The sequence below is a fragment of the Ictidomys tridecemlineatus genome, chromosome 10 (assembly GCF_052094955.1).
Source record: "Ictidomys tridecemlineatus isolate mIctTri1 chromosome 10, mIctTri1.hap1, whole genome shotgun sequence".
Classification (NCBI taxonomy): Eukaryota; Metazoa; Chordata; class Mammalia; order Rodentia; family Sciuridae; genus Ictidomys; species Ictidomys tridecemlineatus.
In genome coordinates, this window is record NC_135486.1 from 72663611 (window position 1) to 72690994 (window position 27384).

The 27384-nt window shown below is 34.7% G+C and overlaps 1 protein-coding gene across 3 annotated transcripts; it reads right to left on the bottom strand.

Annotated features, from left to right (window-relative positions):
* Window positions 1-27363, bottom strand: Kin (Kin17 DNA and RNA binding protein). Of its 3 annotated transcripts, XM_005320293.5 has the most exons (13): window positions 27177-27363; window positions 24785-24879; window positions 20039-20082; window positions 19832-19954; window positions 18747-18928; window positions 16823-16871; window positions 15799-15859; window positions 10752-10881; window positions 8846-8896; window positions 6483-6551; window positions 5607-5706; window positions 4015-4115; window positions 1-711 (listed from the first exon to the last, which is right to left on the bottom strand). In XM_005320293.5, the coding sequence occupies exons 1-13, from the start codon at window positions 27288-27290 to the stop codon at window positions 649-651; spliced, it is 1182 nt and encodes a 393-aa protein (XP_005320350.1). In that variant the 5' UTR covers window positions 27291-27363; the 3' UTR covers window positions 1-648. The 3 variants fall into 3 exon arrangements, with proteins under 3 accessions (XP_005320350.1, XP_077879310.1, XP_077879311.1); XM_078023184.1 differs by lacking the exons at window positions 4015-4115; window positions 5607-5706; XM_078023185.1 differs by lacking the exons at window positions 1-711; window positions 4015-4115; window positions 5607-5706 and having other exon boundaries at window positions 6479-8253.
* Window positions 27364-27384: the final 21 nt, after the last annotated feature.

The following is a 27384-nucleotide window of genomic DNA, read 5'->3' on the forward strand; positions in this document are numbered from 1 at the left end:
TTAGGTTACTCCATTTATTTAAAACGTCTAGACTAGGCAAATCCATAAAGACAGAAAGTAGATTAATGGCTCCCAGAAACTGGAAGTGACTGGGAGGAGTAAAGATTGTGTACAGGCTTTCCTTCCAAGGTGATAAAAATATCCTAAAAAAATTAGATATGGAAATGGTTGCACAACTCTATAAATATAGGAAACCATTGAACTGTACATTTTAAATGTGTAAATTATATCACAATAAAGCTACTATTATATTTGTAACTTTGCTTTTTAAAATGTATACTTAGAGTTCAATTTTACTATTCTACTATGGAAAATATAAATTTAGAGTACATGAAAGATTTTCTCTGATTATATGATTCTAAATTATCCAATATAAAACACTCTCCAATAACGTTCTTTAATGAAAATAAAAAATCAAGGAAATATTACAAAAAAAGAAAAAACAAGGAAAAATTACATAGTCTTGATACTTCAGTAGACATAATTAGATTTTTCTATAAGTTTCACAACAACTATACAGTAATATTTAAATAAATCCATTTGTTTTATATAAAAGAAATACCCTAACACAGTAGAGTCTCATAATGCCTTGGCAAACACCAATTTGATGCTTTAGAATTTTAATGTATTGTTAACAAATTTTCAAACTCAGGCAAGTTTAGAAATGTCTTCATATTGAATTCCTTCAACTCTTCGTCCTTTTAAAGGGCCCTACAAATTAAAATAATTTAGAAACGGTTAAAAACACATGTATTTAAAAGGGAAAAAAAATGACACCACACTTATGGACAAAATTTACCTTTTCCATATCCCTAGAATATCATGAGGTAGCTAATATTTCTGTACATCTGTGCATTTAAAAATAATCTATGGCATTCTAATTAATGTAATCAGTAGACATAGTGACAGAGACTTCCCAGCTGTGCAGTGTCTTCTCAGTTTCCCTAATAAGCAGCTGTACTTCCTGATTCCCTTGGTGGGTTGATGTGGCCATAAATGGAGCTCCAGCCCATAGGCATGAGCAGAAGCTATGATCCAGCCACACCAGCTGCCTACCTGCAATCTGTCATACTCCTCTGTGTTCTGTCTGACATGGCACCTGCAGGTGCCACTTCTTAAAATGGCAGAGCCACTAATAGGAATGACCTGGCTCTACAAATTACAACTCAGAAAAGAACACTTCCGTGATGAAGAATACCCCTTTTAAACTTCATACATATCTATCTTGTTTGTGCCATTATCCATTGAGGTTTCTTTTTCCTTTTCCAAATATTATTAAAAGCAATATAACAACTCTCATGTATCAAGTGAGTTGTGATAGTTCAGGCTGGTCTTATTACAGAATATGGGTCTATCTTTAAACATATTTTCTTCCTTACTTCATATCAACAAAAAGGAAAAGGGGAAAACTTCAAAGGTAGAGACAATCTGGGAATAAAGGAGCTAAGAATATGGGCTCCTAGGGCTGGGGATGTGGCTAAAGTGGTACCGCACTCGCCTAGCATGCGTGAAGCACTGGGTTCGATCCTCAGCACCACATAAAAATAAAAATAAAGATATTGTGTCCCCCCGAAACTAAAAAATAAATATTAAAAGAAAAAAAAGAATATGGACTCCTATCCTAGACTTCCAAGTTCAACTCCCACCTAGAGCAAGCAATTTAACCTCTGCTCTTCAGTTTCCCACTCTTGTCTCTGTTCTGGTATCCCCAGGTGGTATAACAGCAGTGCCTCTACTTTTGAGTTGTTGGAAAACATATATTATTAAATGCCCAGAATAATACTTAGAACTTTAAATGGATATATGCACAATACTTATCAATACTTATTATTAAAACCCTCTCCTTTACAAAGTATAGCACTAACATGATGATGATAACAATGACAATCACAACTCTAACCATGGACTGAGACTTTTGGGGCGGGGGATGGGGAGGTACTGGGAATTGAACCCAGGGGTGCTTAACCACTGGGCCATATCCCCAGCCTTTCTTAATATTTTATTTAGAGACAAGGTCATGCTAAGTTGCTTAGGGCCTCACTAAGTTGCTGGGGCTGGCTTTGAACTCACGATCCTCCTGCCCCAAGTTGCTGAAATTACAGGTGAGTGCCACCACACTCAGTGAGATTTTAATATTTTTCAACAAAGAACCATAGCTTGTGTTAAAAATGCTTTTCAAAATGTCAGTTTTTAAAAATATAATAATAATTATATTTAAAGGAAATAAGTTTCCAGATGAAGCATGACCCAGATCAAATCTTTCATTACTGCATTTAACGGTCTATGGTCAATTAAACTTGTCTGATAAGAACTGCACACCTGGAGAGTTAAGAAGGGAACCAGATATTTGGGTTCATTAGACAAATAGCTAAAAAAGATTAGGCTATATTTAGATATACATTATCAGCTATTAAAAATCTGTTCTCTAAAGTAATAAAAATAGCAGGAGAAACAACTTGAAAAGTGATTCAAAGAAAACATGGGGACATAAGAGACAAACATGCATTACACGTGCAGCCTTTTTGTTGTTGTTTAAATGTGGGCATGCTGAAAAAAAAATGAGAAACAAAAACTAGAAGTGAATTTCCTCTTTTGGAAGTATGTGTTGCTTTGTAACCAACCTGAAAAGCTATACTGTGGTTTTGCTCCTAGACCCTATCTCAAAAACAACCCTGTGAACAACCAACCCACCAAAAAGAAGAGAGAAGTGTGGGTTTATGGGGAAGGAGGGAAGAAATTAGCTTTTGATGAAAATTATATCAACTGTGATCAAGATATCAGGACACAACCTAAAATATCCTCAATAGGTTGTTCTGTGTTTCCTGAGGATGGAAACATGAAGTAGGCTCTACAGTGGACAGGACTATGAAATTAAAAAGTAAAGGACAATCAATCTGTCAAGGAAATGTGGGATTTCCCATCATTTCATACTGATTAAGAAAGAAAAACTTGAATTTTAAAAAACCCAAATATGTAAATTTAGTGAGACCGATATTCCTCAATGCCAGGTAAGAGTCCCTTTTTAACTTTTATTACCTTACATTTATGTTAGTGAATGATAGTTTCTACTTTAGTATTGTCATGATACTTTTTTTTTTTCCCCTTAATTTACTGAAGTAAGTGTGCGTTCTCTTAAATAAGGATCTAAGTGTTTTTACCAGAATGTCTTTCTGAGACAAATATTTTCTCACAGGTCCATGGGTTTAGAGAGCCTATGACTTCCCAAAGAGAAAACATAAAATTTGGCAATTAGGTATAATTTTTTGAAAAATGAAGCCAAACTTTCATCAGATTCTCTAAGGGGTCTATCACCCCATCCCAAACTAAAACCTACTGTACTGGAGATGAAATTTCTTTTGTTTATAGAAAGATATGGCAGTAGTTTAGAGTTCTAAGAAGAATTTTAATTTTAAGAAATCTCAGATCTCACCCAAAGACCTGTCAGTAAACTTATAGTTTAAAGTCGACAAATAATTTTATTTATATATAAGAGTTCTTGAAATAACTGGGTTGATTTCTGCTACTTTAAGTTCCTTAATAAAGGAGGGGGACATTTTGAAAATTTATTGATATCTGTGGCTCCTTTTCCATCAACTATGATTACATTTTCCAATTAATTTTAATATTATATTACATTAGATGTGTGGGAAAAAAGTTAGGATATAAAATTGTCCATCTTGTATATAATTTTACAAAATGCAAAGGCTGAAAAGGAACAGACTAAAATATTAATGGGGGTTATCTTTGGAATTATGAGCATTTTTTTAGAATTACTTAAATTATATTTTTCAGATTTTTGTATAATGAGTACCCATTTCTTTTGTAATGAGAAAATAAAATGCTTCATAAAGGACAAAGCCACTAGAGAAAAAAGCTTACAGATTTCTATATAGGAAGGAAGGCAAACAAAAAAAACGCATACTCTAATTAAAACAAAGTTCAATTCAATTAAAAAGAACTAAGATACATTTTTAAAGCATTTTCAAATTTTTATCTAGTTGTAAACAAACTTACAGTTTCAATGACTATTGTAGCTGAGAATGTTTTCTCATTGATGGATTCTAGGGTACCTTCATTTCCTCTGTACCCTCCATTTAAAACCAGAATTCTTTTCCCTATAATAGAAATGTGTATAAAACTTAATGCAAAGAAACTGTCTACTTTTTTCCTACCTTGTTACAACAAAATGTGTTACAATGAATATAATAAAAACAAAAAACTTCTCTTGGAGGTTCTTAATCATGTTAAGAACTATGTGGTGTTCTAAAGTGTAGTTTATAAATAACTTTGATTACTCTAATGTTATAAAACCCCTCATTGTTTTCAATTATTTCTTAAATGGATATGTTTTAATTTTAGATCACAAGGTGTATAGGGTACATAGAGAAAATGTTCAGAGTCCAGAAGTATAAGAAAATTTACTTACATTGTCTTTTTTTTTTTTAATTACTAAGATGGTTTGGCAGTTTTATAAAAATTTAAACTTATGTCTACCATGTGACAACCATTTGAAGTATTTACCCGAAAGAAATCATACACCCACACAAAGATTTGTACATGAATGTTCACAGTTTTATCTGTATCTGTAAAAAATTTTAAACAACCCAAATGTCCATCCACAGGTGTTTGGATAAATTGTGGTATATCAACATACTGACATATTCCTCAGCAATACAAATAAATGGACTATAGATTCAACATGTATGAATCCAAAATAATTATGTTAACTGAAAGAAGTGAGACCCAACAACAATGTCAAAATAACCTAAATTGAACAACCACAAAACTAAGACACCAGTATGATTTCATTTATATAAAATTCTGTAAAAATATGAACCAATCTTCAATGACAGAAAGCAGGTCTGATGTTGTTTAGGAAGACAGAAGAAGCAAGAGTAGGGGATCAAGTGGAAGGATTAGAAAGGAAAATAAAGGGAAGTGTTCATTGTCTTCATTTTAGTGATGGTTTCACAGCAGTACTCACATTAAAATTGCTTATATTTTTGATAAATGTGCAATTTATTGTTCATCAATTATACATTGATAAAGCCAATCTATAAGAAGAGTTTCATTTGAGGGAGAAAAATAAAGGATATGATATGTGGAAGTTCCTAAGATCAACATTATCAATGTACCCTCAGTGATATGTTCAAGAAGATTTTGAGTCAGAGACAATCTAACCCCATTGGTGTTTATAGTTAGATATGAATAAGGACCCAAAAGACAAAGATAGTTAAGGGGAAAAAAATCAGTAAGTAAAACAGACTTTTACTTGACTATTTCAGATAGCTAAACAAATATGTTAACAATATAAGCCTAATATGATTAATTTTATTGATACATGTCTGTGTTTTGTTTCAGAAGGAAAAAAAAAAAAGTTTTCCAGAAAGGGAAAATTCATTCATGCCACAAAACAGCTTTATCAAAGGACTAGTCAAGTATTGTGACACCTGAAGTCAAATAGGGATCAGTTATATTGGCAGTTAATATTTCTGAAAATGAAACACATCTGTAACTACCAAGTAATGCCAAAAAAACAAGGTTTTTAAGAATAGAATCACTTATTTTGATGGAATATATATATAAGTGGTCTGAAAAAAGTTTACCTGGTGCTGGAATTACTGTCTCTAAATGAGTCTGGTCAAGTTTCAGCTTGTCTCCAGAATCAATCATCTTTACAACAGCTGTATATTTGTCAATTACTTCCTGTCATGTAAAATGAATACCTTTATCATAGAAGAATATGTGAATACTAAGTGAAAAGAACTAATATAAATAAAATAAAAAGAAATGAAATTCAATTGAAAGATACAAGTAACTCTTATAAGTAATATTATTTTCCAGATCCCATACATGATTTTTCTGTTAATGGTTCTCAGTATAGAACTCAATTCAAAGCTTAACTAAGGTTTTCACCTGGAAAGAATATGAGACTAGTGATCTTCGAATAAGACTGAGAAATCCAGCAGGAAGGGCCATTTGCCTAGCTTAGACTACAGAAAAAAAGGCAATTTACACATGCATAAGGCTGGGTGCTAGAATGAAACTATATTTAGGAAAGGCAGAAAAGGACTGGAATTTCAAAACCCTAGAGAGCTAGTCTCCTAGGTAATACACAAGGAAAGTCCTCGTGAGACCTCTGGGGCATAATTATACTTGTCCATCATTAACAAGAAGAAAACGTTTCACTGGTTAATGGGCAAGGCATGCACAACTGAGATTTTTAAGCAATAGTGATGGGATTTCTTTAATACTATTTGTTCCAGTAAGAAAACAGACCAAGGTTAAATATAAACTATGGTTGGAAAAAAAGTATTTCGCCAACTATTATGAATTCAGATTTCATCTTATGGAATAATTGGAATCTTAGACACAATAATACTTCTGCTACAAGGATTTAATTTTCAAGAAATACCAAAATAGTTTCACTGGGTAACCAGTAGCTTTTTTCACAATTTCCATGCATAACTTCATATCCTTACCTTAACGATACCCTTTTTCTTGTGATACTTCTCTCCAAGTTTTTTGGTTATAATTTTCACAATGATTTCCTGGAAAATAACAACAAAAAATAAAGGAAAAGACAGAAATTATCTTTTCTAAGGGCTGAGGTTGTGGCTCAGCGGTGGAGTGCTCACCTAGCATGTGCAAGGCTCTGGGTTTAATCCTAAACACCACATAAAAATAAATAAATAAAATAAAGGTATTGTGTCCATCAACAACTAAAAAATAAATAAATACATGAAGAAATAAAAATAAAAACAATAACAGAAAGTAATTCTATTTTCTATTTTTCTTAGTTAAAAAAAAAAAGAAGAAATTAGTGAGTTGTAATCCTTCCCAGCACTGGCTGAATATTTCATTAGTAATCTTTTATTCTTATTTCTCTTTTTTGTCCAACATGGTTACCAAGAGGAAAAAGTATATACAAAATCATTGATCTCCACAGTGAAGATTTCTTAAGATCTAGGACTTTCATTTGTAAATCTCAAATTCTATTAGTTCTTATCTTTCTTTTTTCTTTCCAATAAAAACAGTGAAAGTAAGGATAATATATTGTTGGTATTCCCTGATGATAAAAACAGATTGCAAGAGTCTTACCAGGAATTGAAAGGAACTGAGCCATTGAGATTATGCGTGAAACTTTCACAATGTTCTTTTCTCATTAGGTTGCTATGAGCATTTTGTCTTTCTCTGTCAGTCTCTCTTTTTTTTCCTTCTTTTTTCAGTACTAGGATAGAACCTAAGGCCTTGCACCTGCTAGGCAAGTATTGAGCTACACTATCAGCTCTTTTTATTTAATTCTGAGTCAGGATCTTGCTAAATTGCCCAGGCTGGCCTTGAACTTGTGATCTTTCTGCCTCAGCTTCTCAAGTTGCTGGATTATAGGCAGGCACCACCGCACTGGCCTGCTTTGAACTTTTTGATACACATAGTATTATTCAGTTCAGCTCTAGCTAAGAGTATCTCATCTCAAATGGGAAAGAGATCCAAGCTCATTTCATATTAATGAATTCTGAGTTTACTGCTTTATCATTCTTCTTTTGTGCTTTGGATGAGCTGCTCAAAAGCTGATAATGAAAATTAAATTGGGCTAAGGTTGTGGCTCAGCGGTAGAGCACTCGCCTACCATGTTCACGCACGGTCTGGGTTCGATCCTCAGCACCACATAAAAATAAATAAATAAAATAAAGATATTGTGTTTAACTACAACTAAAAAATAAATATTAAAAAAGAAAATTAAACTGTCTGATTGCTATATTCACTGCAGTGATGTTACATTTGCTACTTCAAGTTAATGTAACAAATAGATGGTCATAAACCCTTCATAAAGCCATAGTAAGAATTATATTGACAAAATTTTGTTAGGACTTTAAGAGGAGAATATTTAATAGGAGAAAGACATGTTTAAGAGAAAATGTGAATGGTCTTATTCTTAAGCCTCTCTTCTACTAAGGCTTTCTACATGAAGCCAATTAATGCCAAAACATCTTTTCTGATTTAGCTATAATATTTCTAAGTTAAATTTCTTAAAGGCCCTCATGGATTCATATTCTAGTGATCTAAAGACAATTCATTAAATTATTGTACTTTTTTTACCCTTAGCTTATACCGATCTGTTCAATACATTTCTAAATATAAAAAATATAGTCCTGACGGATGTGGTGGCACACACCTGTAATCCCATTGATTTGTGAAGCTGACGCAGGAAGATCCCAAGTTCAAAGCCAGCCTCAGCAACTTAGTGAGGTCCTAAACAATTTAATGATACTGTCTCAAAATTTAAAAAAGCAGGGGAGGGTTGGAGATGGAGCTCAATGGTAAAGTACCCCTAGGTTCAATCCTCAGTACCCAAAACAACAAAAAACAAAAACAAAACATAGAAGTTAAGTAATTTCCATGCCAGTGAAAGAATGACTATGAAGACTTGAATTAGAATTCTGAACTCAACTTTCAAGATACTTTCTCAAATCAGAAATTAATCTAAGTCATACATTACTTTCACTACCCTATTATTGGTCAAACCAGTTTCTAAAAGAATAAATATGGTACTCTGAAACTTTTAGGAAAATTCTACATCTCAGTAAGTTCAAAATAGAGCATCAATAAATAAGAAGAAGCTTTTTAAATATTTAAATTACTTTAAATTATTATTTAAAAATAATAAGCAATAATTAGTAAGCAATTAAATATAATTCCTTGAGTTTATAAAATTAAAACTTGCTTTTTTTCTACAAAGTACCTAAATGAGTATTTTCATAAGATATAAATTGAAAACTAATACTTCCATATTTACAATTCTACTAAATGTAAACATGGAAGTTAAGCTAGAGTTGATACTTACAGGCTGTAGCCAGTAATCTGTTCGGGCTGTTCGTTTCTTTTCCTCTTCAATCTACAGAACACACAAGACATCCATAAAACTATCTCTTTAAAATCATCAATTTATTTCAAAATACCATTCTAGTTAGCAAAATATCACCATAAAATCCACATTGCACCAAAGACCAATGATACAATATGCAAGCTCTGATAAATACAAATAAACATTATTTCTAACTAGTTTTTAATTTTAAAAAACCTTGGATTTGTGATAAAGCAAGGGAAGTGACTAAGAAACTCAGTAACAACCCCTAGTTAGTCAATACTACAAGGCCATCCTCCAGCAAGCACTACAGTACCCTCTCCAGGTGTCCTCCAATGACTGTCATGAATTGGAACAGGTGGTTTTGTCATGTGGCAAAAACAACGCGTAGACCAAACCTGCACAGCATGGTTAGGGAGGCAGTCTAACAGCAAAAAGGAGGCTTCTGGTGTGAGTGATAATAAAACTCATGAATGAAAGAAAAGTACCATCAAGAGAGATGTAAATAAAACAAAAAGCAACCAAAAGGAAAAAGGTGACGTGTGACCTTTATGGCTACACAGTACATCTTTTTCTTTCTCAGTGGCTTAAAGTTAACCCTATGACCAACTTTCAAAGGGACCCAAAATTGTAATTCTTTGGTTGATTCTAAACCTCATTTTAAATCTTCAATTATCAAATATGAACAAAGAACATTCTAAATTTAGTATGTATTGTATTTAAAAGGTAGATCTGTCTTTCCATTTTCTTTTAAATTAAACTAAATTCAAAAATTCCTTGTCAATGGCATGTGTGACCTCTGCAGTGTTGCCCCTACTTCTCTAATCTAAAATGTACCACCCATGCTCTTGCTATGCTCCAGCCATGTGAGCTGAAATCTCTGTTGCCTTAGGAAACTTTCACAAGTGTTTTCCCCACTCCTCACCCTCATTCCTCCTCTGCACTCAGTCACTTAGTATTTATAGGTCTGTTTCTTTACTGAATGGCTCCCTCACTACAATGAAAGTCCCATGACAAATCAGGACATATTTCTGTCCCTATCATTCAGACCTAGAACTTTGTATAATGTCCAGCACATAACAGCAACTCAATATTTAGTAAATGGTAGAATAACATTTCATGGTATGTTCATATTATATTTTATGCTTTTTAGAGTGCCCTGTACTGTGTGAGAGCTAGTAGCAGAGAAGACTAAACAATTATCTCCTTTTCATTTGCAAATGAAAGATGAGAAGACTACAGGAAATAATATTAAAGGAAAAAAAGTGAAGCTTCTTGTATCTATTTATTATTCTTTCCTCCCATTCTTCCTCTTTTCCTCTTCCATTTGTTTTATAAATTCATTGATAAGGTAAGGTCATGAGTAAAAAAGGAAGAAGGATATTTAGGAATATATTAAGAACCTACTGCAAATTTCTCAAGATCATGATTCATCATATAAATTTATGATTTAAATGATTCATCATATAAATTTAGCCCTCATGTTAAATCAAGCATGTCAAACATATCACAGCTTTCTCCTACTATCAAGGAGGCAAAGCATGGAAGCCATTGGCAACAGGAGAGTACAAGTTGGAGGAGGCAGAATATCCATAAAGGATCCCAGTTTTGATTATTACTAAAGCTCTTATAACTGAACTCTACTGTGCTCACTGCATGGAGGGTTTCAAAGACTGCACTTGAGGCAAGAAAATAAACATGGTAGATGGGGTTCCAACTCTGTTCAGATGAATGGCAACTAGGATTCTTTGCCCTAACCTTGAATGGAAAGTTTCTCTAATTTTATATTATTCTAATAAATGGTGACATATTTAACTTTCCTTAGGCTTGAATTACATCTTCCTTCTGATTGCTATAGCATCCATAAGTAATTCATAAACTGTACCTCCATGATTTCATCGAGTGCAGATTTCTTCTTCTTCTTTTCTTTAGATTGAGCTGAGCTCTGGGAAGATTCTTTTCGTTTCACTGAAGCTGTACTCCCTAGTGTCTTGAGTGCACTTGGTCCTAAAGAACTGAAGAGAAGAACCATGCTTGTTCATAAAAACTATATACCAAAAAATGCTTTCTTTGTGCAGGATCAACAATACAGAATAAATGTTACATGGTTAATTTAGAGATTGGTCAAAACAGTGAAGAGCCTATGTGCATCTTGTGCACGACTATTGGCATTATGACAACATTTATGCTGTCCTGTCTTAGCTCCCCCTACTATCTTCTTGCCCTTTCAGTTAGTGCTACTACAATCCATAGAGCAAAGTGGAGCCAGTACAGGCCCCAGTGGTGGGCAGATCAGGGTTTGAGGGTATTTCTCTTAGGACCTTTAAAACTCAATAATTTAAGGCTCAGATCCACATGTATACATGGGGATAATAATAGAACCCAAGTCCTTGCTCTACTACAAAGATTAAATGAGACGTTTTTATACAATTAGCATAAGTCTAGCACATTACTGTTGAAAGCAAGGTTTTTTTTTAAGGCCAAAATTTCAACATATCACTTAAATAGTTTTTACTATTCCTAATTGCCTAAGTGTTTAAGTCTACATTTTAAATTCTTGACTGCCAATATTCACTTATCAAAAGAATACCACTTCAGTAACTATCCTTTGACTTCTTATGTGCACATCAGTCATTCTGATCAGTTTGCTAGCAACTGGGCCATGCTCTGTGCTTCATGTCACTGAAAATTTGCACATGCTTCATTTTATACCTAAAATAATCTCTAAAAATTCTTCATGGGGGTTCTTGAATCTTCCAGCTTTCTCACCTGACCTAGTACTTAATGGAGCAAATCACACTCTACCCTGCATTATATATAATCAGTTGTATTCTATGATGCCACTCTTATACTGTATTTTTTCTGCTTTAAAGTAACAGAACTACCTTGTAACTCACATAAAAGATACTTAATTAATATTTGCTAACTAAATGAATCTTACCAATCTCATCATTTAATGCGTCATAATTACACAAAGCTACCATGGTTGATGGAGGATAAAAGAGAATTATTACTTTCCTTTATTTGGGCTTTTTAAAAAAATGCTTTTAAAAACAACATTAAAATTATTAGAAAGCCAGAACACTTTAAGGACTCATATTCAGCTTGAAGTCAACTTAAATTCCTACATCTTTTCTAGAAAATTATAGTGTAAGACTCCTCCACAGTCTTTATAGAAATTGTTTTCTCCTTATTTAACTGTAAGGCTTACATTTGCCTCTGTAAAATTTCACTTACTGGGTTTGTCTTGTAATTCAATCCAGTGAACATATTTTAAAATTCTGATTTCCAGGTCTGTGACAGCTGTACATAATGTGCATTAGTTCTGAAAAGATCATGTCCATATAAAGAGAAATTACTTAACCCGTTACTTCAAACATTCTTTAGATTTAAATGTACCTTGCTTGAGCTATGAATTCAACCAGAATGAATTTAGGCTTCATTCTGATTGTAATCAACTATAATATGTCTATAAAATAGGAACTAAGAAAGCTAGCAAAGAGAAAATTGGGAATAAGTAGCTATTTTTGGCTCTGGTAGTAACAACTTTCTCCTTCAACATTCACCAACCACCTATTTCCTATTGTAATCAGTCAGAAAAGCTTGTTAGTCTATTGTTTTCTAAAGATTTTTCTCTAGTTTTTGAAAATACATTTGCTCAATTTTTCTGCCTTCTTACTCCCAGCTTCCACAATTCCTCAATAATGAGTTCTCTAGATGCATCCAGAAATTACTTCAGTATTTTGATCTCAGCTTGGAAACTTTATTTTATTTAAGGTTGTCACGTATTCTTTTTAAAACTAAACACAATTTTAATAAAAAAATAAGCAAAAAACTTGAATAGACTTTTTCCCAAATATATACAAGTGGCAAATAAGCACATGAAAAGATGCTCAGTGTCACTAATCATTCAGGAAACAGAAATCAAAATTACAACAAAATACCATTTCACACTCATGAGGATGGCCAAAACAAAATCAGAAAATAACAAGTGTTAGCAAGGATGTGGAGAAACTGCTGGTAGAAATTTAAAATATTGTGGCTGTCGTAGGAAAACAATAGGGCAATGCCTCAAAAACAAAACAAAACAAAAAACCCTAAAACTAAATGATCATATGATCCAGCAATTTCACTTAATGTGCCTATATGTAAAACAACTGAAAGCAGGATCTCAAAACAGGTCTGTATACACCAGTGTTCGTAGTAGTATTATGTATAATAGCCATAAGCTGGAAATAATTCAAATGTTCATCATTGGATAAACAGATGAACAAAATGTAGAATATCCTTATAACAAGATATAAGCCTTAAAAAGGAATGAAATTCTGACCTTAGCTACAATATGGACAAACTCTGAAGACACAATGCTAAGTGAAATAACCATATGCAAAAGAAAAAATATTGCATAATTCTACTCATATGGATTACCTAGAGCAGTCAAATTCATACAGAAGAAAAATGGAATGGTGGTACCAAGGGCTGCAGAGAGGTAGATTTGGGAATTGTTTAATGGGCTTCATTTGGGATAATGCAAAAGTTCTAGAGATAGATGGTGGTGATTGTTGTATAAAAGTGTGGATTTATTTAATGTGATTGAAGTGCATACTTAAATGGTTAAAATGAGCTGGGTGTGGTGATGCATACCTATAATCCCAATAACAAGGGAGGTTGAGGAAAGAGGATCACAGGTTAGAGGCCAGCCTCAGCAACTAAAGGAGGCAGGCCCTAAGCAACTTAGTGTGAACCTGTACCAAGGTAAAGAGGCCTGGGGACATAACTCAGTGGAAAGGCACCCTTGGGTTCAATCCTCACTATCTCTCTCTCTCTCTCTCTCTCTCTCTCTCTCTCTCACACACACACACACACACACACACACACACACACACACACACACACGAGTAAAGGTTAAAATGACTGATTCTGAGTTATGTGTGTATTTTTTTTTTCTTTCCAGAGAAATAGGCATGCACCACCATGCCCAGCTCATTCTAGGTTTTACATATAACAGTTTTAAACCAGCAGAAAAACAAATTTCTGCCCATATAAACACAAAGTATAACTTCAGAGAAAAAAAGTTTAGGTGAGTTCTTTTAATTGGACTTTCTGCAACTCTATATACATATTCATATAGATAATTCAAACAATATACCGAACTTAATAAAACATTTTCCCTACTAATATTAAGGCTTGACATTAGGGTGCCTTATAGACACCCAAAGATTTCAGGTCCTTATCTCTGGAATATATAAAAATGTTATCTTATTAAGAAAAAAGGATATTTGCAAATCAGATGAAGTAAAACATCTTATGATGTAGAGATTATCCCACCTGAGTGGGCCTAAAGTGTAATTACCCCTGTTATTTTAAGAGGGATACACAGGGAGGCTTAATCTGTAAAGGAAAAAGTGATGTTAAGAACTAGAAGAGATGTGTGAAGATATGGTCATGAAGACTAGAAGGGTGCAACCACAAACCAAGGAAGGCTGGCAGCCACCACAAACTAAAAGAAGCAAGGACTATGTTCTTCTCTAGAGCCTTCTCTACAATCCTCTAAACACTGATTTCAGCACAGTGATGCAGATGCCAGAATTCTGACCTCCAAAGATGGACACACTTCTGTTGTTTCAAGTCTCCCTGTTTGTTCCAACAGCCACAGGAAACTAACAAGAGTGATGGATTTCATTGCCAGTTGAACAACCATAACATTCATCAACATCTCAGAATAACAAATAATAAAAGGAAATGTGAAGTGGAAAGTCATCAAAATCAAAATGGAGGCAATGTGTCAACCCTCACCAATAAATAAATAAATCTACAAATGAATGAATGAATCTGGGAGGTTATAAAAGGTTCCTGATAATAATTATCACAAAAAAATTCTTCTAGAATCATGATCTTGCACAAAGGATATTGCAACCTTATACAAAAAAAAAAAAAATTCCTACAAGAAACTCTGCCCAATGATTACAAATCCTTGGATTGGTGCCACCTTTGCTATTAATCCATACAATCACAGATTTCAATATATTTTATAATCACAATTTTCAATATATTTTACACAATCTACCTCATTGTTACCTTTAACAACTTCCCCCTGCTTCAAGCTCCTTGAATACTCTTACTGTTTACTATGGCACGTGTATGCCCATTACCCTACCACTATTTTATTCTTAAATATCATTATTCTTTAGGAACTTATACTGCACTGGGCAATAAGGAGACAGACTGAGAATTTAGTCTCTATTTTCAGAAAATCACACTATAGCAGGTAAAATAGAAAATGTACATCCCAGTCTACATTTAAACTGTGGGAAATGGGTAGGAAAATATACAGTACAACAGTAAAGCAGAAGGGCTGGGGATGAGGCTCAAGGGGCAGCGTGCTCGCCTGGCATGCGTGCAGCTCAGGTTCGATCCTCAGCACCACAAAAAAACAAATGTTGTGTCTGCTGAAAACTAAAAAATAAATATTAAAAAAAAATTCTCTCTCTCTCTTTAAAAACAAAGAACAAAAAACAAACAAACAAACAAAAACAGTAAAGCAGAAGGAACCATAAAACAGAGAAGGATTCACAGAGAACCACAAATCTATCTATTGAAGCATTTTGTCCAAATGAGCATTTCCTAGTCCAGCACAGTGGCCTTTAGTTCCAGACTCTCAGGAAGCTGAGGCAGCAAGACCACTTGAACTGAGTGAATAACACAGCAAGACCCCATCACATTCAAAAATAAAATGAAATGAGCCTTTTCTCAAACAAAAGAATCATCTTACCACAGGGAAATGAGAAAAGAACAACTGCTGAAAAATAATAAACAAACCAAAATGAAAACTGCAATGAGAAAAAAAATGACTCACAATACTTGAAAATGTAGTAACCGACATGATATTTCATGAAACTTGTAAAGTGTTCAGATCTGTAACTGTAGCTCACCCTGATTTGGAAGATGTTGCTCCTGCTGAGCTACATGCTCCTTTATTCAGGTTAAATGTGACTAGAAGGAAAAAAAAAAAAAGGTTATTTCATATACATACGTATGTAGAGTTCAGGAAAAATATAATACAAGTTTTCAGACAAGATTCCACAGGCGTTCACATAAGAAATCATGAACATGCTAATAAATGAAGCTAAAATGCTCCTCTCCAGAAAATGTCCTACATGATGCTTGTAGAGATGGGAAGGACCTTACATGCCACGTTGTTGTGGCAATTGACGCTGGCTGCTGTGACATTCCATCCCTCAACCCTCCTTTTCCTTGCTCATAGCACTCCAACTTTGAGTGTCATATCTCTTGGCCATGGTTCTAGGGATAGAACACTATCTGCAGCTCTAGGGTAAATTCTGTTGGTCTAAACCAGTCAGTACAATTCCCTCTGGACTACTTTTAATTCTGGCCAGCAATTCAAAAGGAAGTTCACTGGTGGGCTTCTAGGAAGTTTCCTTACTCCTAAGGGAACTCCAGAAGAGATTCTCTGTCATCCTTTGGAAAATGCCAGGTCTGGATGTGATGACTAGAATGCTGAAAGCTACTTTGTGTGTTTGAATGGCATGCAGAATCATCACCACTGAGATTCTTATCATGGAAAGATATCTCCTTATTGTTTAAGCTTATTTTATTCAATTTTGTTACTGTTGACTGAAGGCATCCTATCCAATTCATAGCATATAATCTTTTCATTTTATAGACAAGAACAACGCAACCCTGACAAATCAAATGTCTTGTTCACAGACATGTTACTTTTTTAAAAATATGTTTTTTTAGCTGTAGATGGATAAAATATCTTTATTTTTATTTGTTTGTTTTTATGTGGTGCTGGGGATTGAACCCAGGGCCTCATCTGTGTGAGGCAAGTGCTCTACCACTGAGCTACAACCCCAGCCCAAGACATGCTACTTTTAGCAAAGTCAGTACAAAAGAATCCATGGTTAACAAAGAGGAAAGAAAAGTTAAAACTACCTTTCTCTTCATCATTTTCTCTGCTTAATTCTGTAAAAACAGGGACCTCCTTGAAAGAGAGAGAGAGAAATAATTTAGAGTGCATTTACTATAAATATTCAATAGCTTACACTATGACTTGCTACCTATGGTACAAACAGCTCAAAGACAAAACTCTAATGTAACAATTAAGAGCTTTACATTAAACAAACAAAACTGTGTATCGAATTCTCCTCTGTAACCTATCAGCTTTGTAACCTCTTGTCAGTCTCATCACCTTTCCTAAGCCTTAGCTCTTCTATCTTTAAAACAGAGAATGCACATTAAGTGTTATTAGAAGTGTTAAATAGGATAATATGGAAAAAAAAACAGCACAGTGCTTGCCACTGTAAGTGTGCCATAAATATTAATTATTGATTTTACTAATAAAAATAAGACATTTTTGAGATCTAGTTAAAATATTCTTTTCTCAGGTAGTGCTCACATAAGCGTTCACATAGTGAGGCAAAAGAACATTTTTAAAATCTTCCCTATAAAATGAGGATGGGCTTTCTTATATAATGAGGATGGGCTGATCAGTAGAATTTCTCCTGCCTTTTAAGATAAAATACTATTTGTATCTGAAAAGAACAAATAATTTGAAGTTTTTAGCAATATTAAACCAAAATGCTAACAAACAATAATATTATTCTAAAAACTAAACTATTTTTCTTACTTTCCTCTGGACAAGAAGATGTGATTCTTATTAATTTTCACAATATGAAATTTTATTTTTTCTACTGCAAACTGAGGTTTAAATTATAAAAAGATGAAAGAAATTAAAAAATAAAGAAGTTGAGCACAGTGGCACATGCTTGTAATCCCAGAGGCTTGTAAGGCTAAGGCAGGAGTACTGCAAGTTCAAAGCCAGCTTCAGCAATTTAGGAAGGCCCTAAGCAACTTAATGAGACCCTGTCTCAAAATAAAAAAGGGCTGGGGACGTAGCTCAGTGGTTAAGTGTCCCTGGGTTCAATTCCCAGTACAAAAAAGAAAAAAAAAATGCTGATCCATAATACTGGTCCTTATCAATGTCTTAAGTTCTATGGCCTGCAACTTCCTGCATTACTTTTCAGGTAATGCTCATACTTTAACCACTGAGCTACTCCTCAAAATAGCCTGAAATTTAAAATATGTCAAATGTTCCTCAGCAGAATAACAGTGTTATGATCGTAAAATGGGCTACTATATCTTAATAAATAATAATAATTTAAGGACATGTTTAACCCAATGTATCCATGTATTAAAACATCACATGGCACCCATTAATACAATTTTGTGCTTTTATGTATAATTTTAAAAATTCATTAAAAGAATAAAACACTGATAGAAAGAACATGAAGGAAATCACAACAGTATGTTTGAATTTTAAAAGTCACACAGGAGGCACCCACAAATATTTGTTGAAGTAAGTACCTTGATCTAGTGATCCTAACACCTGGACCCCTTCCCTTTACCTTCCTTGCCCGTTCACTGGCTTTCCCCACTGATTCTTTGAAACCCCTCAGCTCAGAGTTTCTATCCACCTTCAAACATTCTTTGCCCTTTTGGGAATGGAATAAGAGTCCATCCTCATGCTGTGTTTATTTCCAGCAGTGCATTAATCACACAGTTATAATTTTTAGCTGAAATGATCTATTTACATGTCTTCCCATTAGGTACTATTTCAATTTTAGACATAAGGAGACTGAGGTTTACAGATTCTATGATTATTCAAGATCATGAAGTTAGGAAGGAATACACTGAGATTTCTCTCAACTCCAAAGCCTGTGCTTTTACACTTGGTCATGCTCTTTCTCCCCTAACTAAGAAACACCACCTAAAAATCTTAATTTGCTGTTTGAGAAAACAAGCCATTTTACGTTTTTAGATTTTTTACATCGCCTCTCTGGATGATACTGTTGTTCACCTGTTCTTTTCCTTCTAGACCTCTTCTCACTTGTTCTTCAATAAATTTGGCAGTTTTTTCCTCATCATCGAGGTCTTGCTTCTTCTTTTTCTCTAGTTCCAGTTGGCGGCGGATAGTTTCGGGGTCTCTATCTATATACTGAATATACCAGCCTTTTGGTGTCTCATCCACTTTGCACAAGCCTTAAAAAAAACAACCAACACCATAAATTTGCATGTAATCAAGCAAAATGTAAATATAATGTGTTTCTTCTCTGCATATTTACTCAATCATTCAAATACAATCATACACATTAAAATACAGAAATTCATGAAGCATATGAATTTTTCATATTTTTACTTAATGAAATTCAGATATAAGTGGAATCTTTTATCTCTTTAAATAGAAAAAAACCTATTATTTTGATTTTTATACAGCTACAATGAAGCAAAATATGTAAACAAGGGAAACATGAAAAAAGTATTATTTTGCATAAAAATTATTCAGCGATATCTAAGTATCTAATATTAAAAAATATATGATTCTCTGTAAAAATAAAGTAACACACTAAATAAGTAATTTGATGCTATAAAATCTTTTTCTCTTTCCTTCCTAAAAAAAAAAAAGCAAATTAGTCGGTGCAGTAATGCACGCCTATAATCCCAGAGGCTCTCGAGGCTGAGGCAGGAGGATCACAAATTCAAGACCAGCCTTAGCAACTTAGTGAGGCCCTAAGCAACTTAGCTAGACCCTCTCTCAAAATTAAAAAAAAAAAAAGGGGGGGGATGGTGGAGGGCTGGAGATTGAGCTCAGTGTTTAAGCACCCCTGGGTTCAGGTCCCACTAGCCCCATTCGCCAAAAAAAGAAAAGCAAATTTTAAAAAATCACCTTCAGTGACAAATCTTAGCACTGTCAAATGAACTTAGTCTAGATGTTAGTAGTCAACTATAATAAACAAAACCTATCCTAGAATAGTATACTCCTCTCCTGCAGTTTTCAAATTGCCTCATACATCCTCTTTTCCATGAATTTGGAGAGAAAATGACAATTCTTTCTCTCTAGTCAGTGATGTCATAATAACAATGTAAATAACCTCTTCTTCTCACCTTCTCTGCCCAGCCACTTGGTAAAATCAGTCAGTGTTTCCCACTGAGTGGCATTCATGTGGATGTGCTCTCTGTGGCTGATGTATTCATTGTAGACAATGTTGTTGTGGACTCTCTTAGTGCCTGAGAACAAAAGATAACACTGTTGATCCTAAGAAGTTTGTAAGATTATAAAGCTATTATTTACATAACACTTAAGATGTTTACCAAAGCGTCTTCTGAGAAGTTCTAGAAAGTCATTTCGGAATTCCCTGGTTAAGAAAGAAAGGAAAATATTAGGGTACTTTCTATAAATATACAGCATATCTTCCTGACATTTAAGCAATCATATACTTTTAATGTTCAGACTATCTGTTAGAATCTTTTACAAGCTGAACAAGGAAGGAACTCCAAAAGATAGAGCTTTCAAGGATCAAAGTTAAAAGTCAGTTTGGAATTAAAATGTTGTTTTGGTAAAGCAACCATAGGAAAAGTTACCACATATCTTTGGAGAGGGTCCTTTACAAAGTCTCCTAGTGCTACTAAATGTGGTATTATATCCCCATTTTATTTATCATAACAAAAATGCCTTTATTCCAGATGAAATTGGCACTTAGCAGGTCCCATTTAAGTAGGTACACTGTATTAAGTGCTAGGAAAAAACAAAATACAAATTTTGATCTTTAAGGAGTTTACAATTTAGCATAACAATCATAACCAAAGTTAAACTAAAAAAATAAATGGAATGAAATATTATAAAAAAAGGGCAGGGTGTCACACCTGCATATAATCCCAGAGATTTGGGAGGCTGAGGCAGAAGGATGGAGAGTTCAAAGCCAGCCTCAGCAATGGCAAGGTGCTAAGCAACTCAGTGAGACTCTGTCTCTATATAAAATGAAAATAGGGCTGGGGATGTGGCTCTATGATTGAGTGCCCTGAGTTAAATTTTACAAATAAATAAATAAATAAATAAACTGAAGGAGATGCCCAGAGGTGATTTTAATATGAACAGTGAAATATAAATGTATAAATGGACTTTCATAGGTAAAAAGGAGGTCATTTACAGCTAGCAGAGAGCTATAAAAACATCACGTTTGAGAGATGACACTTATGCTACTTTAGGTAAAGTTTAAGGCAGAGAAAAATGAGGATGATACTGGAGGTAGAATAGAATAAGGGGAGGTGAATAATAATAATAATAATAATAAGGTTAAAATTAATTTTAAGAAAATTAGTTGTTAGGACTCATTTTTTTAAGTACCTTGAATGTCATGCTAAATAGATCAAGTTTTATGCAGGCATTAGAAAAGTACTAAATAATTTAGTTTGGGAAGCAAATTGTTAAAATCTACAAAGATAATTGTGGTGAATAGTAGAGAACAAAAATTCTCAAATGGGGCTCCCCAAACCATCAGCATTACCATTACCATCACCTGAGAACTAGATAAAAATGCAAAATCTCTAGCCCATTCCAGATCTACTTAATCAGAAGTTGGGTATGCCATTCTGTTAAGCCCACCAGCTGACTCTGATACACACAGTGGTCTGAGAACCACTGGTATAAAACATGTACAGGAGAGGCCATAGTTGAAGGTTAGTTAGCTGGGTGAGGTAGTGCATGTCTATAATTCCAGCTACTTGAGAGGCTGAAGCAAGAGGATTGTTAAGTTTGAGCTCAGCCTGGGCAATTTAGTGAGACCTACTTTCAAAATAAAATTTGAAAAGATCTGTGGGTATAGCCCAGTGGCATTCAATCCCTAGTACCAACCTGCCCTACACACACATACACACACAAGAGCTAAAGGTTGGGAGATTAGTGAGCAAGAAACTGAAAATATTCAGGTGAGAGATGCTGAGAAATACTACTAAAATTCAAGGATATTATGTAGAAGAATTGACAAGTAGGGATTCCAACAGAACTTGAGGTTTGCAGTTTGGAACTCTAAGCAAATAGCAACTAGTCAAAACAGATCAGAAGGCAGGTTTGATACACAGGATAGTGAGTTCAATTTTTAAAATGCTGCCTCTGGGACTGGGGATTAGCTCCTTTGGTAGAGTGCTTGCCTTGCATGTACAAGGCCTTGGGTTCAATCTCCAGCACCACAAAAAAACAAAAACAAAAACCTGACTCTGACTGAGACAGCCTTCAGAAATAAAAATTAGAGTTATCAAGGGGGAAAAAAATCTGTAAATTGAGACAGATGTTAGGAATGAACTTCAAGATTTGGGAGGCATCTAAATATAAAAATAACAGTTAAAAAGAATAAGGTGATTCATGGAGACTATTGACTGAATTGAGTGTGAAAGTCAAAAGGCACCTTGGAGAACTTTCCTGCATTTGCAGAGCTGGGAGGAAAAGAGTAGATACTGAAGGAAAAAAGTACTAAAGGCTTTTGGTGGACACAATATCTTTATTTATTTTTATGTGGTGCTGAGGATCGAACTCAGTGCCTTGGGCACACCAGGCAAGCGTGCTACCACTTGAGCCACATCCCCAGCCCCAGAACAAAGGTTTTGATGAAGAATTATAAGTACTGAAGAAAGATCGAGGAAGATAAAGATGAGAAAAGGCACAAGCAACTCTTCAGAAGACTCAAGAGGCACAAGTGAGCCACAGCAGACAGCAGAACAGCGAATGTAGACCGCTCTTGCTAGGAGGGCGTTTCCCAAAGTGTAGCACGTGTCCTGGCCATGTTCAAGATAGTTTTAGGTAACTCACAGAACAGCAATTTTGCCTTTGTGACTGTTATTTGCACTGATGGCATACAAGCAATGGAGGAAGGTAACTCATAGAACAGCAATTTTGCCTTTGTGACTGTTATTTGCACTGATGGCATACAAGCAATGGAGGAAAAACTTGCTAGCAACTTAGCACTCAAGCCAGGCAGGGGGCAGTGATGTCAAACCACACTAGCAGCCAGTGTATTCTTCACATCATGAGCTCACAGTTAAAACCAGGGCGAGTTTCATCTACTATGTCTTGGAGGAAACAGTAAAATTTATTAGATGTATTAAATCTCAACTCTCTCATATGGTTTTAGAGCTATGAAGTGAAACACTTTTTCACAGGACATTATTTTTTCTTGAAAGAACCCTGACATGTAAAGTATCACTATTCCAAATTGGAACTTTGGAATACATTTTCTTAAATATAAACAAAGTGAACCTGTCATGTGGAGGAAAAAAACTGACAGTATTTGTGGCCAATAATGAAATTTGACCTTTTAAGCAACAAGTAGAATTTTGGTGAATTAGTACTTGCTCCTGTGGGCTTGACATGCTTCCTGACACTTAGGGATGTTCTGGTGACATCAATGTTGATATTAACCCAAGAAGTCCCAAGTTTCCAATTCTGCAAATATTTCAACACAATTGACACAGGTGTATTAAAATAAGTTGGAAATCAGAATCAAGAACATATGTGTGTATATATATGCATGTGTATGTGTATGTTTTTTTCTCAAATGTTCTAATCATTCATCTATGAACAAAACATAATAAATTATTTGAAAAATAAAAATAATAATTATTTGAAAGTTATCACAAGTGGTATATTTATCGACTTTAAAGTTATTACAAGTACTATATTTGTTGATCAATTTAAGTTTTGATAGGTATTCAGCATCTGGGACAATGGGACAAATGGGTTAATATGATTTGATGACATTACAGGATATAATATGCCATGATTTGGAAGATCTGTGTAATGTAGTAAACTGATACTTTTCAAATGTCTAACATATGTTACAAAATCATGCACAGACATAAGATCCACACAAAAGATAAATCAATTAATTTTAATTTAACAGTACAAAAACTTCACTAATCTAATTTCAGAGTCTACATTATGACTAAGCTTTAAGAAACTGTCACATATTTTAATTGATGTAGTATCTAAGAAGACTATCTAAAATTATCTAAAAATATTACTAAACTATTTCTCCCCTTCTAATTATACATTTATGTAAATACTGGATATTCATGTGCTTCAAACAAAACATTCATGACAGACTAAATGCAGAAGGAGATGTGAGAAACCAACTGCCTTCTATTAAGTCAACATTGTTGGCAAAAACAAAGCATTCATGCTTTTTATTTGGAAAATATACTTTTTCATTTTAAAATGTTATTTAATATTTAATAAGTATGTTGCTATTTTTAAATGAACTAAAAATAGTATTTTAAAATTTCTCAGTTTTAAGTTTTCTTTCTTTCCTCCTCCTCCTTTTTTTCCCCCCTTTTTTGCAGTGCATGGACTTGAACCTCGGCCCTCACACAAGCTTGGCAAATGCTCTACCACTGAATACAGCCCCAGTCTTCACAGTTTTAATTTCTAACTGTTGATACATAAAACCCACATAAACAAAAGCTCTATGTGGCCTTCAATCATTTTTAAACATGTAAAGGGGTCTTCAGGTCAAAAGGAAGTTTGGAAACAAAAATATGGAAACAAGCAAGACTAAGTATTAATAGAATAATAATAATTAACAGCAAATCCTAACTGAGTACCAAGTACTCTTGAAAGCATGTGAAATATGAACTCACTTATTTTCCTATAAGCCTTGTGAAGGGAAAACAATCCTTGGAAGAGGGTGCTATTGTTAGTGTCATCTTAACAGATAAGGAAACTGAAGCTAGAAAACCTTGAGAGTCATTCAGAGGCACCGCCCTCCACAGCTCCTAAGTAGACAAGATCTTGAGGTCAGGAAGCTGGGAGCATAGCACCATTCTAGTCAGAAATGTGTTAGAATGAAAGTAGTTTCATGTTTAAAATGGAAGGAAGGAAAGTCTAATAATTGTGAGAAAACTGTGGTAAATTTTCGAAAAAGAAAATTAAAAGCTGAGCAGAGAGAGAATACAGCTATCATGTTAACATATAAGGAATAACAGACTTCCAATATATAAAATACTAAGCACCTATTAAGTATTCAACTGAATAAGCTTATGAGGTAAGGATGTCTTTGAATTACTTACTCTGAAAAATAATCCATAAACTGCTGAGGATTTTCGGAAGCAAGTAATAGCTGTCTCTGATGAGATTCAGACATACAATGACACTTGAAGCCATTCTACAAAAGATGCAAAAGCAGTAGTGAACTTCTGATTTAGGTCATCGAAATAGACTCTAAATAGACATACTGCATTGAGCTCTAAAAATCTGCTTTTTAGTGGTAATCATAAAAAATAGTCTTATCACCAATCTAAAGTTTTAAAATTAAATTTGGAGAATTAAAAATCCTAATAAGCAGGCTGGGGTTGAGGCTCAGGGGGAAAGTCCTTGCCTCACATCTGTGAGGCACTGGACTCAATCCTCAGTGCCACATAAAAATAATAAACAAAATAAAGATATTGTGCCCATGGATAACTAAAATAAATATATTAAAAATTCTGATAACCCACAGTACAATTTTTAGAAACTAATTTGTAAGATAGTTTATTGGTGGGTATGTGTCATTATGCACTTGTCAAAATCATAGAATGGTGTGACTGTTGGAGGTTAAAAAAAAAAACAAGCATAAAATATTCAACATCAAGAATGAACCACAATGTAAACTGGACTTTGGGTATTAATATGTTGAAGCAGGTTCATCTATCATAACAAGTGCACCACTCTGCTGCAGGATGTTGGGGTCAGCTGTGCATGTGGGAGGGAGAGGTACTGGGCAATCTCTGTACTGTCCAGTTGCTTTTTCCTGTGAAACTAAGACTGCTCTAAAAATCAAGGTCTATTAAAAAGAACAAAAAGTCCCAATAATCAAATCCTATTCATGACTTTTGGCCTTAGTTTGAAAAAATTGCTTTAAAAAACACAGGAAAACTGAAAAAATATGAAATGTGTTATTAGATGATATATGGGGATTCTTAATAATTTTGTCACATTAGTGACTTATTGACATATATTGTGGTTATACAGAAAATAATCCTGAAATTTTGAGATACATATTTAAGTATTAGAGGTAAAATACCCTGATGTTTATAATTTAAAATATTTCCAAAAAAAGAAAACGTGGCAAAACACTTTTGTTACATCTGTGTGTTACAGAATGTATACTTGTTGTCCCCCAGAATTTATATATTGAAACTCTAATCCCCAATAGGATGGCATGAGGAAGTGGGGCCTTAAATTTAGATTAGATAGTGAGGGTAAAGCCCCATGATGGTATTAGTTCCTTTATAAGAGCCTAGAGCTGGCCAGGTCTGCCCAAAGATACACAGGGAAGACTGCTGTTTACAAACAGGAACACAGCTTTTACTAGAACTGCAACCATTCCAGCCTCCTGATCTTGAACTTCCCAGCCTCCAGAACTGTGAGAAACATATTTCTATTGTTTGAAGCACTCAGTCTATTGCATTCTATTATAAAAGCCCAAGGAGACTAAGACACTGGGTATGGATATAAGGATATTCGTTGTACTAGTCCCTAGTTTTCTGTGTGAGAATTTCACCTTCACTTACATAGAAAGAAGGAAATGGAAATGAAATAACTATCAATGTCATTCTATGAGGCCTACTTAAAATATCTTATCCCTCTCAGAAGCCCTGGATCAGATTATTCCTGTTGCCTCAGTGTTCTTTCATTCCCTTCTAATCTGATCTCCAAAGAAAAATGTCACACCATTAGCTGCTCTCAATTCTTCAGTGGACCCCCACCATCCACCTCAATATGGGGGAAAGTATAAGCTCTGTAGCACAATATACAAGACTTTTCAAGATCTTTGTGATTCTCTTTAGCCACTTTACCTACAATTCACTTATTTAAACTCAACAACAATCTTACAAGTAGGAACAGTTATTATTCCCACTTTACGGAGGAATAAACAGGTATAGAGAATGATAAGTGGCTTGTCCAAGAGAATATGCTATTAAGTGGTGCTGTCTGACTTCATAATTTTGATATCTGGTCCTAGTTCATTTAGGTGTTTAATAAATGCTTGTTAGATGAATTGTGCGAAAGAGCTTTGTTTCCCTTGTTTTCTTTGAATCACAAAGAAGTGTAAATCCTAATTGTCCTGTTTGAGAGCCAAGTCAGAGATGGTTATTATTACTGTTATCGCCCGGACGTCCTGCACTGCATTCATTATCCACGCCCCTTCGAGAACCGCAAAATCAGTGGATTTAATTTCTTTTGGGGGAGAGGGAGGGTGCAGAATGGGAAGGAATGAGGTGTCAAAGACCACTGGTGCCCCGCTAGGTCTGGAGACTGCAGGGAAGAGCAGCTCTCCTGGGCTGAGTTGACTAGCCCAGTGCAGACCCCAAAGCCTCGCAGCCGGGAACCCGATTCTGTGCTCTCATCGGCGTCTGAACTTGAACCTGGATATTCAGCGGGGCCCTCTGGGGAATATGGAGCCATCCCAGGCCCACTTACCTCGTCCCGGCACTGCTTCTGGCACATTTGGCAATACCAACGCAGCTTCTGAAGTCCTTTGGATTTGATCCGGTTGGCGATGGCTTTGGGGGTAAGAAAATCTGACTTCCCCATCGTGACCACCGCAGCAACCACTTTTTGGAGCACAGAATCCGTCCAACCGGAAGCGGAACTGGGCTGGATGGAGTAGGCGGGGCAAAGCTGACAG